Raw genomic sequence first — 18,859 nt, forward strand, 5'->3', positions numbered from 1 at the left:
CTTGGGAGTGCGGTGGTTTGACTCTGTAAGCAAACACTGGTGACTGTCATCAAGCGTAGTGGATACGGTCGACTTGACCATATATTTATTTATTAAGGAAATTATACAGTCTTAAGATAAAACAAGGTACAAAAGAACAATTAAAAAAAGTAAGACCAATTACAGATTTCTCACTAATTTATTATGAATGCAGGAGGAGAAAAGGAGGGGAAAAATAATTGAATTCTAAAAAAGTATAAATATGAATATTAAATAAAAAGTACTTAAAAGGGAGAAGACATTGTATAGCTCCAACTCTACTTTCCGCCATCTTTCTCGGCTTCCATGAACATTTAAATTTCTTTGTGAAAATTCACAACCAACAATAATTTATTAGATGCAGGTAGTAGATGTACATATGAATAAGTATAAATTAAGACATTTTTTTTTGGTTCGTGTACCTGCTCACAAATCTGGATTTTCTCCCAAGACGGGAGTAGGTATATATCTTGTGGATGGGTTCTTGATTTGTAGCATATATACAAAAACCAAAAATGTTACCTGGTGTGGATATTCGCTAAATAAGCGTAATGGGGAATGTTGTAGTACCTACATAAAGTGGCCACTTAACCCAGCCAATGACAGGTCATAAGCCCTGTAAACGCTCGAATATCCATAATACTGAATCTTGAATTTGAAAAAATTCTACCTCATCTCTGTAAATAAAAATATAAATTAAGAGTTGAAATCAAAACTTGAATTTAAAATCAAAAGTGAAAGTAAAAATTACAATAAAAAGTTAAAATTAAAACTTAAAATTAAAATTTTAAATTAAGAATTGAAATTAAAAAATTGAAATTGAAAGATAAAATTAAAAGTCAAATTAAAAGTTAAAAGTAAAGCAGGAGATAAATTTAAAATGCGCTAGATAGAAGTAAAATGAATTGTCTCATTCACAAGTGTATGGCTTATGTTAGGTTTTTGGAATTTTTATTGTGCGTTTTGTTAATATACACAATATAGAAGAACGATACGTCGTTTTAAAAACTGAGAATATTTTGTTAATTATCTCTGTTTATTAAGTAAGTCTTATTTGTTTATTCTCAAATGTAAAAACATTTCAAAAAAGTATATTGTTAAGTGTCCTCGGCACGGGTAACCCCAGTGAAGTCACATTATTTTTATTTTTAATTATAGTTTGTTAGAGAAAAATATGAATTAATAAATAAGTCAAATAAAATATCTAGTACCATTTCCGCAAATGCACTTTCTCGAGCCACCTTTAAGAAACGACTGAAACATTATTATGTATCCCCAGAATTTTTACTATTTATTTTTTTATATACATATATTCTCTTATTCTTTCCTTGGTTCCTCCTTCTCTCTTCTCAAACTCATTATCTAATTCCACATTCCTCATCATTTAATATGTATAACAGAATCTACTTTAAAAAAAGTAAATATGTGCAAGTCTTATCTCCCAATTAAAAAACAGCCGTTTGTTTGAATTAATTTGGTTGTTTATATTTTATGTATGTATCTTTTGATAATTATTTACGGTTTTTTAGTACAAAATTTCAGCCAACTTTTCTTTTGACCAGTCTGTTTTTTGGTTGGCTGGATGATATTGCTTGTAGCAATAAGTCCGCCAGAGTACTTTTTCTTTGTTCTTGAAGTTTTAAATAAATAAATAAATAGTAATATACGTATTTTTGAAGGAGGAGATTAGAACCCCCTTAAATACTTCATTACGTATTATCAAAAATATTTACCTAATTGTTGCTCAATGAGGAACTTCAGCCCTACGGAAAATTGTTTTCTTGCGCGCGGTAAAAATTAGAGCATTAAATTGTACGGTAAAATTTCTTGAAAAATTATTTTTTTTAAATAAAAACGCACTACTTTGAATGACGTCACTGGTTCATACGAACTATCCAATGATATGAGAGATTTGAAGAATATCCGGTTTGGTCACCGTAAACGAACCAATAGGAAGAATTGTCATAGAACAACCTCTGACGTTACACGTGGAGTTATTTCAGAAATACAAAACTTAAAAAAATCGTAGCGCTGATAATACGATATGTAAAAATAAATAATTTAAAAAATTGGCGTAGTTTAATAGTCTATTAACAAAGAGAAAAAAATTAAAAAAGACACTGAACTTCTTAATTGTTCAAATAATCACATTCTTACGACGACTATGACGTAATCGAAATTTAAGAAAAAATCTTCTTATCGTGCTTTCAAAGAGTTTACAAAGATTTATTGTTTGATTACAAACATATATATTATGTATATAATGAAAGGCATTGGCGTAGAATGCATAATATTTTATTTTTTTATTTGCCTTTGTTTGATAGCCTATTTACAAATTAAAATATATTAAAAAAACCACTGAACTTCCACATTGCGCGGTGCAAGAATCTAAAATTTACTATTGCAATCCTAAAATATCTCATCGGCTTTTTGTGCGGGGATGCGGAAGAACTCACGGAGACGGCCAGTGCCTTATGACCCTAGAAAAAAGTATTGTCACAAGCGGTGTTGCAGCATTTTGATCAGGTTCATCCAAATCTGACACACCAGCCTTCATAGGTGGTTTGGCGCAACCATCACAGAAGCGAGCATTGAAATGTTCAGCTGACATCTCTATACGGAGAAAAACCATTATTCGATTATTGACTGCGAAGTTAGCTGCGGATTACAGCAGTACAACGGGCCGAAGCCGTCCCATTACACATTTTTGTTAAACTAAAAACCAAACTAAAACCAAACAAAACATTTAGAACGCTTTTGTTCTATGACCTATGCCAGAGGTCGGCAGGAGCGGCTCTTCGCCCCCTTCGGACATAAACTCCAATTTCACCTGATCTCAAGCAACCTTTAAACTTAGATAGACCCACCAAACAAACTTCAACTCGTACGGCATACCATTTGACCAACAACAACAACAACAACAAACCATCACGCAATTTCCCCGTAGGGGTAGGCAGAGAGGATAGAACGCCATAACACTCTATATTGGCATACAGACCTCGCTTCCTCTACATTCATACATCGTCTTATGCACGCACGCCGATTATTCCTACTTTTGATATGTCCATCTTCCAGTATTTGATGGACTTGATCGTGCCATGTCTTTCTCGGTCTTCCTCGTTTTCTGCATCCATCAACATTTGCATCGTAGATCCTTTTAGTCGTTCTTTCGCTGTCCATTCGCTCTACATGTCCAAACCAACGTAGCACCCCTTTCTTAATTCTGTCAATAATGCATGTCTCAGCCTTACACACTTCACGGATCTCGACATTTGTGCACCTATCATACATCGTTTTACCACACATTCGCCTGAGGGATCGCATTTCGACAGCATTCAACCTACTTTCATCATTATTTTTCCAATTCCATACTTCGCTCCCATACATTAGAGTTGGAACTAGAACTCCGTTGTGAACTGCTAGTTTAGCCTCCTGCGATAAACATTTGTTTGCCAAAGTAGATTTTAGTGCACCGTTCACCCTGTTCCCGGCACTCACCCTCCTTTCAATATTATTATCGGCCTTTCCGTCCCTAGTAAACATACTTCCCAGGTACACAAATTATTCTACCTGATTCAGAATATCTCCGTTCACGCTGATCTCACATTTAGTTATATTTTCATCCCTTTCAAAAACCACCACTTTCGATTTATCAACATTCATAAGCAAATCGCTTTTCTTGCATACCTCGTAGACTTTTGTTACTAAGAATTGAAGGTCTTCTTCGCTGCTAGCAAGAAGCACGGCATCATCCGCATACAGAAGACAGTTAACAGTTATACCATTCATTTTTGCTCCCATTCTTAAATCTTTCAGTTCTTTCATACAGTTATCGATGTATATGTTGAACAACCATGGTGACATTACACATCCCTGTTTGACTCCTTTCGGAATATTAAACCACGATGTGAATGACCCATTCACCTTCACACATGCTGTGCTGTCCTTATACAGTGACGCACGCAGTGACATTTGACCACACTCGAAAAACCACGCTCTAAAGAGAGAAATCTAATTTGATTTCTCAGCACAAGTGGACAGCCATAAAACATCTGCCCAAAGCAGAATCTGACGTCTGACACATATAACGCATAAAAAAAACTAGCATTTAATATTCTCACAATCTTTGGCTCTACATACAAAAAAATCGTGGGCATATAAGAGAAATTGACCAAGTTACAAAATCAATAATGTTAAGGGGAGCCATTTTAGTGTTTTTCTAGAGTTCAATTGCTTCTCAAAGATCAGATTTTTCAAGTAGGTGGTTGGTAATTTTACATTATATGCAAAGTACTTTCAACTCTAATGGAAATTATAAATATATTAAAAAATATTATCACTTTTATATAAAAAAAAAAATTTAAAAACTTTGTCATTTTAATCCGTAAAATTTGTCATGAAATTTTGCAGATAATCATTTTTTTTCGTTAATTGATGGAGGTAGACTTTCAAATAACTAGTTTAACTATAAATTATGTTTTTGGCATTTTTTTTACTTCAATAATCCATTTTTTTTATACTTATGAAGGATAAATAAACACAGAAATACAAAATAAACGAAATAGAACAAATAGTTAAGAAGTGTTACGTAATAATCTAAAGAATAAATTTTATTAATTAACTTATAAAAAAAAACATATTTGTCAAATAAAAAACGTATGCTAACTTACTTACTACAAACTTTAACTAATTCCTCACTGGTGACATCACCTACAAGTAAAATTGACTAACTGTTACTTGGTCAATTCTTTGGATCTTAAATTTACTAATAAAAGTGACTATGTGTGTTGGTCAGTTTTATTTGTCCAAAATCTGTGAGCTTCTATCAAATGGTCACATGTTTTAAAAATTAAATTCAGGTGATAGTATTAAATTTTCTCGGAAAAAAAAAATATTGATGTTTTCACAAAAATATACATTTTTATGAAAATCCAGGAATGAAATATTTTTATGGCAATTAATGGATTTGTTAGTTCACTCTATTAGCATATTATAGTATGAAATTGAAAACTATCAAAAACATAAGAAAAAATGGGATCTTCAACACAAAAAAACATATTTTTTGAGGTAAAAAACTTGTGAATTAAAAGAATCGCCACTGGAACAAAAGTGAATTTTAACCTTATATAATTATTATTAATGTTTTTTGACTCTCAGTTATCATAAGATAAATTATGTAAATGTATCCCATTAGTTACTTTTACAAGACGGAAAACAATATTATACAATATACAAAGGAATCTACATCAAAATGACGATACAAAATGGAAAAAAAAGCTTGTTGAAATTCCCATCAACCCAAATATTCGCGGCGTGTGTGTGTAAGAATAACAGTTTTTTTTAAAGACTTTAAAATGTATTTAAATGATTTAGTTTGTATAATTTTTTATTTATTGTCCGGGCGTATAAAGAGTTTAGTTTTGAATATCAAACGATGTCTTCTTCTCACGTGTCATGTCGAGTACCCCCGACGTTGACGACCACTCAGGAGAAAGCTTCCCTATCCTGAGCAGTGCGAAACAGCTCCTTCGCAGTTCTAATCCTGGTCCATGCTCGGATGTTTCGAAGCCAGGAAAGCTGTTTTCCGACTCTTCTACGTCTCTCGATCTTCTTCTTCGTGACAAGCTGATGTATGGCATATTTACGACCCTCAACACTTGGCCAAAATATGATATCGTACGGAGCTAAACGGTGGTGAATACTTCTCTATTCATATTGGCTCTGCGTAATACTTCAGTGTTGGTTCATATCGGTCCAAGGTATTCTTAAAACTTTACGTTGTATCCACATTTCAAATGCTTCAAGGTGGTTCAAAAGATCAACTTTAATTAAACGATATAAAGGAACGACGATCTAGACATTCAAAGGACCGTTGACGTGATAAATTCATCGCGTCTGCCATAGCAAAGCAGCTATTGAATTTACATCGCAAAAATTCACTTTTATTTACATATTTATACTTTTGCGTTGTTTGTATTCTTTTTTTATACAGAATAATGTTCCATCACTGGGGTGTCCCGTGCCGAGCGAAACATTTTACAAAATGTTAAACATGCCTAAGATTAGCTATTTAACAAAGTTAACATGTACTCTTCGACATTCCTAACTCAATGACTAATTATTTAAAAAATAGCACTCTACGAAGAATACAGATTACCCATAGTGACAATTTTAGTGACATCGACGTACTACATTGTAAATACCATATTTTTATCAGATCTGTTAAAGACATTTTAAATTTATCTCATGCTTGACTTTTAACTTTTAATTTGATTTATAATTTTATCTTTTAATTTAAATTTTTAATTGAAATTCTTAATTTTAACTTTTAATTTAAACTTTTAACTTAATTTTAATTTTAACTTTTCATTTTAACTTTTACTTTTGATTTTAATTTTAAACATTTGTTTTCAACTCTTAATTTATACTTACTTACATCTACTACCTGCATCTAATAATTTATTGTTGGTTGTGATATTTTACAAATAAATTTGTTCATGGAAGCAGAGAGAGGGGGAGGAAAGTAAAGTAGCTTTACAATGTCTTCTCCTTTTTATGATCTTTTCATGTAGTATTTTTATTTTTAATTTTTTAGAATTCAATTATTTTTCCCTTCTCCTCCTGCATTTCTAATAAATTTGTGTGAAATCTGTAATTGGTCCTACTTTTTTTTTATTAATAAATAAATAAATAACAACAAAAAAAAACTTAATTAATCCAATTAACCTAGTTATCATTAACATAATAAACAATAAAAAACTAAAATAATCATAACAAACATAACCAATTTATATAGACAAATAGAACAAATTTCATAAACAGTACACACATTTTACCTATTTGGTTTGATCCACTCATCGATCCGTGCGCAACCCACCTCCATTATACATTTCTTAATTGCAATTTTATATTGTGAGAACTTACTAATTGTCCTTATGGATAATGGAAGTAGATTGTACACTTTAACCGAGTAGTAGGCCAATCCTCTTTGACCGAAGGCTGTATTTATTTTTTTGCAGCATCAGGGTGGAGTATCTAGTAACTCTTGTATTTGTAACGGAAGGTAGAGAATATTTTTTACTTTTTTTGAATTGACGCAATCGTTAATAATTGAAGACATAAGTGGATAAAGATCTTGTGTGACAAAAGCAAAAAGCAGAGATATCTGGGGTTTAAGTTTTGAACACCAGTATAATTATTAATAAAATAACACATGCATTTCATTTCAAAGAAAATATTATAGAGATTAATTTATTATTTGAATTTATTTAAATTTAAATTTTTGTTACTAAACTTATTTTTTAAATGAATAGCAAATTCTTTTATTATTAATTTTCTCATTTTAATTGACAAAAAAAAATGTGTTCTTAAATTATCGCTTGATTTGATTTTGATTTGGTTTTTAGTTTCGGTTTTCGCTTGCAATTCTCAACCCATTTTACCAAAGACCCGTTGTATTGCTGTAATCTGTAGCTAAGTTCGTGATCAATAATCATAGAATGGTTTTTCCCGTACAGGCGACTCTATTGGTTTATTACTCTAGGGTGTAAACCATTCGTAATGTTTTTTATGAATTACTTTGCAGTTGAACACATTGACAGCATTAATTGTTTTAACTTATTTTTTACCACTAATTATGCTGATTTATAAAATAATTCAATAAAAATATATTCATGGTGTTCTCATTCTGAATTACCATGAAATAGTGAAAACATTTTAAACTGTCGATACTAAAACAGATCACAGCGCTCTCCCTTTTTGCCAACTTAAGTGTATCTGTAGGCTTTGTTTGCTTATTTTTTTATATCTGTCGTATTCTTCCAGTAGCCTTTATTTAAATTTAAAATGAAATGTATACCTTCACACAGGCTTTGCCTTTGTGAGATATTTTTTTGTGTTAATGTTATAGTTTTTTTTGTATTTGTTGCTTATTGTAAAATGCAAAAAATAATTTTAAAAATCACTCTCTAAATCAGTTTACCGCTACTCGTTGACGATGTAGTTGACATTTTGTTGAAGGGCTGTACCTACATAATATTTTCATTGAATTAAAATACCACATTTTTAAAAAATTGTGACATAACGCATCGTGTCTTCAATTCTGAAACAATTTGTCGCCATCAAGCGTATAATTGTAATTCGGTCATGAGAAAAAATTACTATGTCCAAATTTAGCCTTCTATATAATTAACGAAACTCACAGTGAAGGGGGTAGTAAAAGAAGTGAAGTTAAATGATGGACGCGGTTTATAAAATTTAAATTTTAAAAATTTACTTATTTGTTCACTAGGGATGGAATGACTGAGAAAGATATTGAAAGGAGGGTGAGTGCCGGGAACAGAGTAAACGGTGCACTTAAATCGACCTTGGCAAATAAATGCTTGTCACAAGAGGCAAAATTAGCAGTTCACAACGGAGTCCTGGTCCCGTCCCTGATGTATGGGAGCGAAGTATGGACTTGGAAAAACAGGGATGAAAGTAGGCTGGATGCTGTCGAAATGCGATCTCTCAGGCAAATGCGTGGTAAAACTATGTACGATAGATGCACAAAAGTTGAGATCCGTACATTATGTAAGGCTGAGACAAGCATTATCGACAAAATCAAGAAAGGAGCTCTGCGCTGGTTAGGACATGTAGAACGAATGGACAGCGAGAGAACGGCTAAGAATATTTACAATGCAAATGTTGATGGATGCAGAAATTTTGGAAGACCGAGAAAGACATGGCATGACCAAATCCAACAAATACTTAAAGATAGACATGTCAAAAGTCGGAATAATCGGCGCGCGTGCATGAGAAGATGTATGAATGTAGAGGAAGCGAGATCTGTATGCAAAGATAGAGTGTTGTGGCGTTCTATCCTCTCTGCCTACCCTTACGGGGAAACGGCGTGATGGTTTGTTTGCTTGTTTTTTGTACTTATTTGTTGATAAAAATGTTTTTAGTATGAGCGAAACCGATAGAAAAGCTCTCGTTTTGGTATGTGGGGTGAGAGCTTTCACTAAATAGACTATGACCCGTTCAAAAACTTTGTAAATACCGGGACTCCACAATGCTTTCCCCAAATTTCTTCATTTACCCTTTCCGCACGGGTGTTCATTCAAGTATACAAGATTTTTTTACTTATACATTCCCGAAAAATAAAAAAGAAATTAAAAAGCGAAGAGGTTTATAATTAAAGCTATCCCTAAGTACACACATTTTTTTCTGCTTATGTTAGTAGTCCGTATTGGACAAAAAAAATTTTTTTTTAGTTTGACAGCTCTCCTGGCTGGTTCATTTGTTTTGAGAAAAGGAAATATAACATTCTGCAAATACCTATTAAAATACGAGAAACGGATTTAGAAAAAAATATTGTATTTTAAAAATTCATATGGATATTGGGAAGAAATGCTTTCAAACATTCACAATGTCACAAAGTTCGAAATACTGAATCGTAACTGTTTTCGTGGAAATTTTAAATTGTAAGTGTAAATTTTCTTTTTACTCTGCAATATTTCAAATGCCTTCATTTATTTTAAATTGCAAAAAAAGTGGTGCTTCTCTATTAATATGTTTCGTGGAATTTTCGTTTTATTATATGTTTGAGAATCGAAAATGAACGCTTTACAATTTCTAAATTACAAAACTTTTTTTTAAATAACAAAATTTAAGAAATGAATATTTGTCCACGATTTTAACACATTAAAAATATTATTAAACAGAATTTATTTTGAAGAATTGTATTACTTGATATTTTTATTTATTTACTTGTCACCCTCCAGGTAATTTGGCATCATTCCAAACTGGAATAGGTATCGGATGGTTGTCTACAGCAATTCCCCAGATGAAAGCTGATGGTGGAATCTTGACTACCTTAGAACCTGGTGAAGCGAATACCCTGGCTTACTGGATAGCAGGAATCTATCCCCTGGCAGCTTTGGTCAGCACACCTCTAGTTACATTTATGATAGAAGTTCTGGGACGAAAGTTTTGTGGTATATTGACAGCTATTCCATTTACGGTAAGATAAAATAGTTATAATTTTTATTTTTTTTTATTTATATCCCTACAGAGATGAGGTAGAATTTTTTTTTCTAAATTCAGGATTATGGATATTCGAGCGTTTACAGGGATTATGACCTGTCATTGGCTGGGTTAAGTGGCCACTTTAAGTAGGTACTACAACATTCCCCATTTCGCTTATTAGCGAATATCCACACAGGTAACATTTTTGATTTTTGTATATATGTTGCTAAACGAGAAACCATTCACAAGCGAGTTGGAGCGCCATCTATGTATTGATATTGAAGTTAAGTATTTTAATTAGCAGATTACTTTATTTTATGTAGTTAAGACTCTTCCGAGTTAAATTAAGTACTAGTAATCGCCTGCAGATGACTCTGCAATTTATTTTTACTTATATATATAAGTCAAATATTTGACCAGATCTTATTACACAACATTATTTTGGTACGTGTATTTGTACATACACAAATCTGGATTTCTCCCAAGGGGGAGTAGGTATATATTTTTATTTATATATAAATAAAAATATATACCTACTCCCCCTTGGGAGAAATCCAGATTTGTGTATGTACAAATACACGTACCAAAATAATGTTGTATAATTTTTCTTATTCAATGGAACTACATTCCATATTGTTTTTTGGCCTTCTTCAACTTCCGATTCGCTTCCAACTCCTTCTTTCATCCGCTGCAACTCTCCAGTTAGATACTTCTAAGAGTTGGGATTTAGACTTTTTTATATTCTTATTGCAGTCTCATCTGCCGACATTTTTTTGCCTCAAGTTGCCCATCTAAGATTCTTTGAGATATCCGTGATTTGGTTACCTCAGCCATTTCTTCGAATGTATACAGAGAGCTTGAGAGTTTTATATAATATTTTGTACAGCTAAATTGTTCACGGGACCCAGGATTAGTAACGAGAGAACCCTTTTAATACCCTGTCATCGCTCTAATTTTTTTGCCTCCTCTTTCACAGTAGTAGCCGCTCGATTGTGGAATAATCTACCCACTAATGTTAGAGACGCCCCTTCATTATTTACATTTAAGTCAAGATTGAAATGTCACTATCGAAATATTTAAATTGTTCCTTTATACTTCTTCTTTCCTTCCCACCCCCTCTCCTTTCTTCAAAGTATAGTGTTATTTTTTTTTATTTATATACATATTTATTTTTGTTAATCTTTTCTTTTAATTTTTGTATAAAATTGTAAGATTCAATATGTCCATGTATTTATAATTTTCTCAAACTGAACGGTTTGGGTAGGTAGGAAGAAATTGCCTTAAGGCAACAACTTATATGTTATTCTTATTTATATATTATGTAGGTGCATATAATATGCATTTGTGTGTTCGTTTTGAATCAACGTTCGCGTATTGTCAAACCTTATTTTATTGTTGTCATTATTTCGTATTTACTGCATTTTGTGGTTACCTACTGTATTGTATAGGACTCGTCGCACATTATTTATTCGATGTGTATCAGTTAAATTAAAAAATAAAATGCTTTTTTTTTTTTCAGAATACGGTTTTGAAATTTAACATACTTAAAAAAAAAAAACAATTTATATCATTTCGTCATTTGAATTTTAACAAAAAGGTTTCTAACTTTTTACTAAGCTCTTTATTGTACCATTTTTAATACAATTTACAAGTTTTAAGCAAATATATTATATTCATACTTCGGCACCCATACACACGCACCCTCTCCCTCATTCATTCACGCATACACACATTCACATACACATGAATACAAACGTCACACAAATACAATTACTAAACTTCTTTTCTTATATATTATGTGTCATTATATTTACAGTGGATTTTTTTAATTGGCTTTAGTATTGTTAAGATTTTTCTAATTATTTTGTTTATGTAATAGCTGTGAAAATCCCAAATAAAATAAAATAAATAAATAAAATAAATAAATATGCCCGCCCTTATATGTATATTTAATGTATATGTATATAAAGTGTCAAATAAATAAATAAATAAATAGGATTTTACGCAATTCTCTTCTCAAAAATGTCCAGCATATCAGCAAACTTTTCTGTTAGTGTCCACGTTTCAAACTTTTATGAAACTAGCGTTTTAATGATACTCTTAGTTTGCACAAGGTGATTTTTGGGTATTACTATATTAACATTGGTTTTTACATACAAATCCAATAGTCAATTCCATTTTAAATCCCCATTGAAGAATATGAAATCCATAAATTGCATCCATGCTTCTGTATCAAACATCGTAAGACTGAGTTAAGGGGGTGTCAGTTTTTAGTATTTGAGTCAATTAAGGTATGCAAAACATTGATTAGTTCTGATTGAGGCCTGCGGGTCATACCTTTTTTTTATTTTATTCAAGGACAGGTTATAAGATTTCTAAATGAACTTTTGTATCTCTTTTATATCTCAATTAGATTCACTTTTTCTATCTCAATGAGATTCATCATTGATTGTATTTCACCTGTAAAAGTGTATATATGCAATTTTTTAATGCCTAAGTATTGAAATCTCTTCAAAATATTGTGAGCTAAAATCCCTCATTGCCCTTATTTTCCATAGAGCTTGGAGCCTATGATAACGCCAAAATTTAAAAAAAAAGTTTTTGTATTTAATTTTACAAATATTAAAATCTCTGCAGTGAACTCTTGTTGGAATGAAATGGTTGATTTGACTTACCGCTGTTTCGTTGTAAGATTGCGTGAAATTAAATGAAGAGTTCACTTATATTGTTCTGATGTTTAAAAAATAATAGATAAATACAAGATTATACAAAAAGCGATTAAATAATTCACAACACTGAATGAATAAGAGCAAAACGCTAAACGAACTGAAGTCGACGAGGGACACGGAGATTCTGGCGTGCCTCGATCGTGACGGCGTCAAGCAGTTTCGGTGTGCCTTGCGCGGTGTTGCTCGCGGTTGAAATGATTGCGTGAGTGCGTGCCCATATCTCTATAAAGACATTACTGTTTTATTGTTGTGTCTTATTTTTATGAGTTTTTTTTTATTTTGTTGATTCGTACTTTTTTCTTCCTATTTTCATTTCTTTCATAAAAGTTTTTGATTCCAGGTAAACAGTATTATTATCCTGATTTCTAACAACGCTTACCTAATTTTACTTGGAAGGTTTGTGATGGGTATCGGAATATCTTTTGGATTAATCAACAGCCCAACCTTTATCGGAGAAATCTGTGAACCAAGAGTAAGAGGAGTCCTCGGAGCGTCAATGGCTCTGAACTTCACAATTGGAATAACTCTTTCCTACATCGTCGGAGGGTTCGTTTCGTATTACGCCAGCGCCGTGATGATGCTGGCATTCGGGCTTTTGAACATATTTCTATTCTTTTTGGTGCCAGAAACGCCATCTTGGTTAGTGCGCCATGGAAAATTTGAGGTAAGAGTCAAAATGATTTCAATCTGAAATCAGAGTTTTTTTTGTAGCTTTCCAATTCGGGATAGTAGTCTCTGAAAACCATTCAATTATTAGAAACGAGATTATCCTAAAGCTTCTGAATTCGATAAGAAAATACCTAAAAGCTTCCGAATTAAAGATGAGAGTCTCAATATGAAAGGAGCTCTGCGCTGGTTTGGACATGTAAAGCGAATGGACAGCGAAAGAACGGCTAAAAATATTTACAATGCAATGTCGATTGTCGATGGATGCAGAAATAAAGGAAGACCGAGAAAGACGTGGCATGACCAAATCCAACAAATACTTGAAGATGGACATGTCAAAATTCGGAACAATTGGCGCGGGTTCATGAGAATATGTAGGTATCTATAGGAAGCGAGATGTATAAATCTAGAGGAAGCGAGAGAGAGAGAGAGAAGCGAGGAGCAAAGATAAAGAGATGTGGTGTTTTATCCTCTCTGCCTACCTTTACGGGGAAACGGCGTGATGGTTTGTTTGTTTAAAAGTCAGTAAATTATATATCTTTTTTTGTAGAGAGCAGCTAAATCCTTTGCTTGGCTAAGAAGAACAAATGTCAATGATCCCATAGTCCTGAAAGAGTTGGCTAAATTAAAAGATGCAGCAGAAATTGAATCTCCTTCGAAACTACAGGCCCTGAAACAGATAAGTAAGTGAATTTCTCCTTGGTGTAAACCATTTGTTGTATTTGTCATAAAATTATACCATCAAGACGACAGTTCGACTATTCCAACAAGGGTTGACTGACAGTCGCTCTTCTTGGAGAAGTGCGACTCCCAAATTTTATTATATTGTGTTTCGAGGTGGAAGAAGAACAATCCTTTGTATGTGAAGTAGAACCAGAAACTTTGACAAGAGTTTTTGACTCGGTGACTTCTCTCGGGTAATCAATCTAAAAAAGTTAATCGAGTGGAGACAGGTCCACTTTTGAGGTCCTAGGTTTGATTCCTTGCAGAGTGGAAGTAAATTTTCTGATTTAGATCCTACTAACACCCAAAGCGTAAGGCTGATTGTTGCATTTGGTGCAGATAGTAAATTGATGATAATGTTTGCGCTTTATTTTTATTTTAGTCCACTCGAAGCCAGTTCGTCGTGGTTTTCTCCTCAGCGTTATGGGATTGACCATTCAGAGCTTCATGGGGATGATAGCGGTTCACAGTTATTCCGTCACAATTTTCCTACAAAGTGGAACTGCTAATCTAACAGCTGAAGGGGCAGCTATAATTTATGGATGCATCCAGATCACGGGAGCAGTGTCTGTTACGTCATTGGTGGAACATGCTGGAAGAAAAGTAAGAAATTGTTGGAGTCCTTATAATTTTAATACTACTCGGTTAGCTATGATAAGGTCATCAAACGTACCCTTTTCTTCACAAGATGGAGGTTAAGGTACTGCATTATTAAAATAAATGCAGTGTTTACCGAACATCTTTAACACGAATGTAATATTATGTTTACCATTTGGTATACTGATAAAGATCTGTTGGCTTCCAAAAATAATTTCTAGGCTTCCAAAAAGTTTTCTTACCATGTCTAATCAATTAAATCCCTTTTAGTGAAGAATTCCCTTCTCTTTTTTCCTCAATCCAATAAAGCACATGTAAAGTACTTCCGTATTCCCTTCTTTCAGCATAAAGACGCTAAAACTACCGGATGACATAGAGCTTCTACGGACAGCTCTTCTTGTTCGGCAACGATCAATTTAACATTGGAAATCGTCACCGCCAAGGAGACTTAGGTCCTCAGATGCGGTATTTGGTGGACAACCTGTAATGATTCAGTGATTGATTCTATGCACCATTAAATGTGGATAGGGGAATGATGAAAAATTTATAAAGTAATCCTTGTTATTTATTCCAGATTTTGATGGCTGGTTCTAGTCTTTGCGTTGCCGTGTTTATGATAAGTATGGGAACGTACTTCCATTTGCAGTCCCAAGGAGTGGATCTAAGTATGGTCCAATGGCTTCCAGTAGTCTCCCTTACACTCTGTGTTTATACTTATACTGTTGGAGCTGCATCTGTACCCTTTGTTTTAATGGCAGACCTTTTTACCAATGAGGTAAGTTTAAACGCTATCATTAAAAAAAACTTAAACAAGTACCCTCTTGGTATTTCACTAGTTTTTGCAATTTTATACCCAATCTAGCCACTCGCACTTTTGATATTTCAAAATGTTTCTTGAAGGAATTTTTGAATAATACTATTTTTTGGTAAAAAAAAATCGATTGCAAGATTAAGAAGAGAAAACATTAACAGGAATAAGAATGAAAAAGAAAGGAAAGCAAATAAAAAACGTATTAAAATTCATGATTGATATGTAGTTAAGGTTGAAGATAGTCTCAATAATTTGTGTTCAATTATGGATCCAAAAAGAATGGTTTCATTACCAAACAATCAACACCTCTGACAAATAGCAAAGACTGTCATCGCCACTCTGAATAAACAGTCTTTCAAAATTCTATTACAATATATTTGACAATACCTTTTTCAACTCTTAAATCCCAAAAGTGTATCCTAACAATCTGAAATCCTGTCAAAGCAAACAGTAGTCATTTATTTATTTCGTCTTACAATTTTTAAATACTTTCATTTCCAGGTCCGAAGTGTCGCCACTATGTTCGTTGTCCAAATTTACCTCTTCAACACCTTTATACTACTCCGATTCTTTGCTCCCGCCATGGCATACTTCGGCACCCACACTGTGTTTTACTTCTTCGGCATAAGTTCTGCTATCGGAGGTCTTCTAATCATCTTGCTCTTACCAGAAACCAAAGGAAAATCAACTGAAGAAATACAGAAAATGCTGAGCAGGTAATGTACACTGATGCTGGAAATTTCAAGCTGTGATTTTTATAGACTCAGATGGCAAAAAGAACATAACTTGCTTAATTTAAAGGATGTAAACTATTATTATTTTTGTCAATAAACACATTCGTTTTCAAATATTATTTTTTTACAATTTCCTCTTTACCTTCCTCTAATCTAGTGGTTTGCACAAAACACGTGACCTTTTTTCTCCATTCTACATGATCCTAAGCGGCTTTTTTTACTTAATTTTTAAAACGTATTTTAGAGAAAATATTATTTACGTTTTTGGTAACCTTAATACTGAATAAGAGGCAAGTGTAAAATGAAGAATATTGTGAGACGGAGCAGAGCTAGTCGAAGGTACTGGAGGGTCCATGTGAGCAGAATGAGCAGTGACAGACTTTTGCATGCTACTGGCAATGGAATTCTATATGGACAACGTCCGCCTAAAAGGCCAGCTAAGAGATGAAGGACAGTTGAACGTAGTTATAAAGAAAGCAGATAGTCCACAATTTCGGAAAAATAAGATAAAATTGTTTTTGGATGCTGTTAGATCATTTTTATGTTCTGCTTAAAACAGCCAGGCCGCTTTCATACAAAAAAACATAATAATCACCTTTTAAAAGTACTGTTTTTTTTTTTTAAATTTATTAATTTACACACAAAATGACATTTCAATGCATTTTTTTACAGGACTCAGCAAGCCAATTAATATGGAATGTCGGTAAAGATCCTTTACATCAAAACATATAACACTACATAGTTGTATAATAATAATTACTACTAACTTAAATATAATGAGCGAAAAATATACATATAATTTATGTTTTCAAATAATATTTAGAAAGATGCAAAAAAAGCAAAAAAGAAGGATGTGATATCGCAATTATAAGATAAAAAATAAATACAAAACCGGAATACCAAAATTTATAACAGAAGTTGATCACAAAAACGACATGTCACAATTTGCAGAAAACACCCACAGCCCACAGCACTGGAAAAATCCCAGATGCTGATGAAAAAATTAATGTCTCCAAAAATGCAGATATCCTAAATAAATAATACATTCGTATTTAATTATAAAAATTCATAACTGTAAATAAAGCTCCAAAAAAAACACAACTTTAATAAAAATACAGAATGTCACTTCACACATTCGAAGTTTGTATGAGGTATCGCGTTCAATATTATCGGCTGTTTTCTGTAAAATGCATATTTTTGGTAATGTGCTCAGCCAGGCTCAAATATTCACCGGAATTAATTTAACACATAGTTAAATAATTTTGAAAGTTATAATAACAAATGAATTATTTTTTACAATTAAGTACCTGAATATAAATATAATACAACGTACATCACAGTTTAACAAAGGTTTTCTGTTTGTTGTGTGGTCAGCCAGCTTTTAATATCATTAAAACGAACACAATGCACTTATTACCTTTTTTTTGTAGCTTAAAAAAATACATGTATGCATAACTTACGAGTATAATTTGTCTGTAAAAAACATTCCAACTGTTGTGTAGATTTGATTACTCTATTTTCAAAAAAGTGCTATTATCTAAGTTTCATTTTACTATGGCTGGCTGCTTTCTGCATAACTAACTATGTTCAGTTGGCCTCATCATCTCGGGAAAACAATCAGCTTTATAATCAGCTTTAAAACTAAAATAAACATAATTATTAACGACGTTCTTACAAGGTTACATCATTTTGCAAAAACGTTAGAGATGGGACCAATTGATCAATGTAAATTGATCGAAAAAAAAATCATGTTTTTTTGTTCATGAAAAAATTATAAATGTCTCATTTTTTGGTGAGTAATTGTGTTAATCACACTATAATAAGCTTGTTTTTTTTATTATTTAATTTTCGGAAACAGGGTTTCATGATTGCATGAAATAACTGATAAAATCGATTTGATCAGTGATAAGTGATTTCCCATCACTAATGAAATTAGTTTGACAGGTGTCATTCTAATCAAGCTACATTTTAAGGACTTTGAGTGACATTTTACATTGAGAATGCAGCGCCACATACCAGGTCCAATTGTGAATTTAAACCTTTTATGGACCCACTCAAATACACATAAAAAAATTAATCGAAATCGGTCTAGCCGTTTGGGAAGAGTTCAGTGACATACACGCGAACATAAGAATTTATATGACCAGATTAATAATGCAATAAGAACACATGTTATTTAATTTTGTATTTTTTTGTTATTTACACATTCATAATAAGGGTTTGATTTTTGTTTTATCTCCTCGTGTGATTTGCTAAGAGTCCTCATGCAAAAATCACTGCTCTAGTGCCATAATAAAGGGATACAATACGGGAATACATGTAAATAAGGAAAAGTCAGACAACGTTTTACCCTGACACCTCTTAAATTATGACTCTCAACTCACGCCCAACCTGAATTTAGTCATTATTTAACCGCCAGCCGGGTTTTGACGCGAGCTTGACATTTAACTCGAAACCAAAAGAAATTAAATGAAAAATGCCTGACATTATTGCGGAAGCGTGCAAAAACTGTCTGGATTAAAGGAAAAAGATTTTTCATTGATAAGTAGGTACCTAGGTACTGGTTTATGGTG

General features: G+C 32.7%; 1 protein-coding gene across 2 annotated transcripts; it reads left to right on the forward strand.

The window, feature by feature from the left end:
* Window positions 1-5,173: 5,173 nt before the first annotated feature.
* LOC148278330 (facilitated trehalose transporter Tret1-2 homolog) lies at window positions 5,174-16,400 on the forward strand. Of its 2 annotated transcripts, none has more exons than XM_088231562.1 (7): window positions 5,174-5,339; window positions 9,783-10,021; window positions 13,096-13,419; window positions 13,972-14,104; window positions 14,527-14,747; window positions 15,316-15,516; window positions 16,054-16,400. In XM_088231562.1, the coding sequence occupies exons 1-7, from the start codon at window positions 5,270-5,272 to the stop codon at window positions 16,270-16,272; spliced, it is 1,407 nt and encodes a 468-aa protein (XP_088087688.1). In that variant the 5' UTR covers window positions 5,174-5,269; the 3' UTR covers window positions 16,273-16,400. The 2 variants fall into 2 exon arrangements, with proteins under 2 accessions (XP_088087688.1, XP_088087689.1); XM_088231563.1 differs by lacking the exon at window positions 5,174-5,339 and adding an exon at window positions 5,708-5,777.
* The last annotated feature ends 2,459 nt before the right edge of the window (window positions 16,401-18,859 follow it).

The sequence above is a fragment of the Micrasema longulum genome, unplaced genomic scaffold, assembly GCF_059751315.1.
Source record: "Micrasema longulum isolate JH-2025_06_02 unplaced genomic scaffold, ASM5975131v1 h1tg000892l, whole genome shotgun sequence".
Classification (NCBI taxonomy): domain Eukaryota; kingdom Metazoa; phylum Arthropoda; class Insecta; order Trichoptera; family Brachycentridae; genus Micrasema; species Micrasema longulum.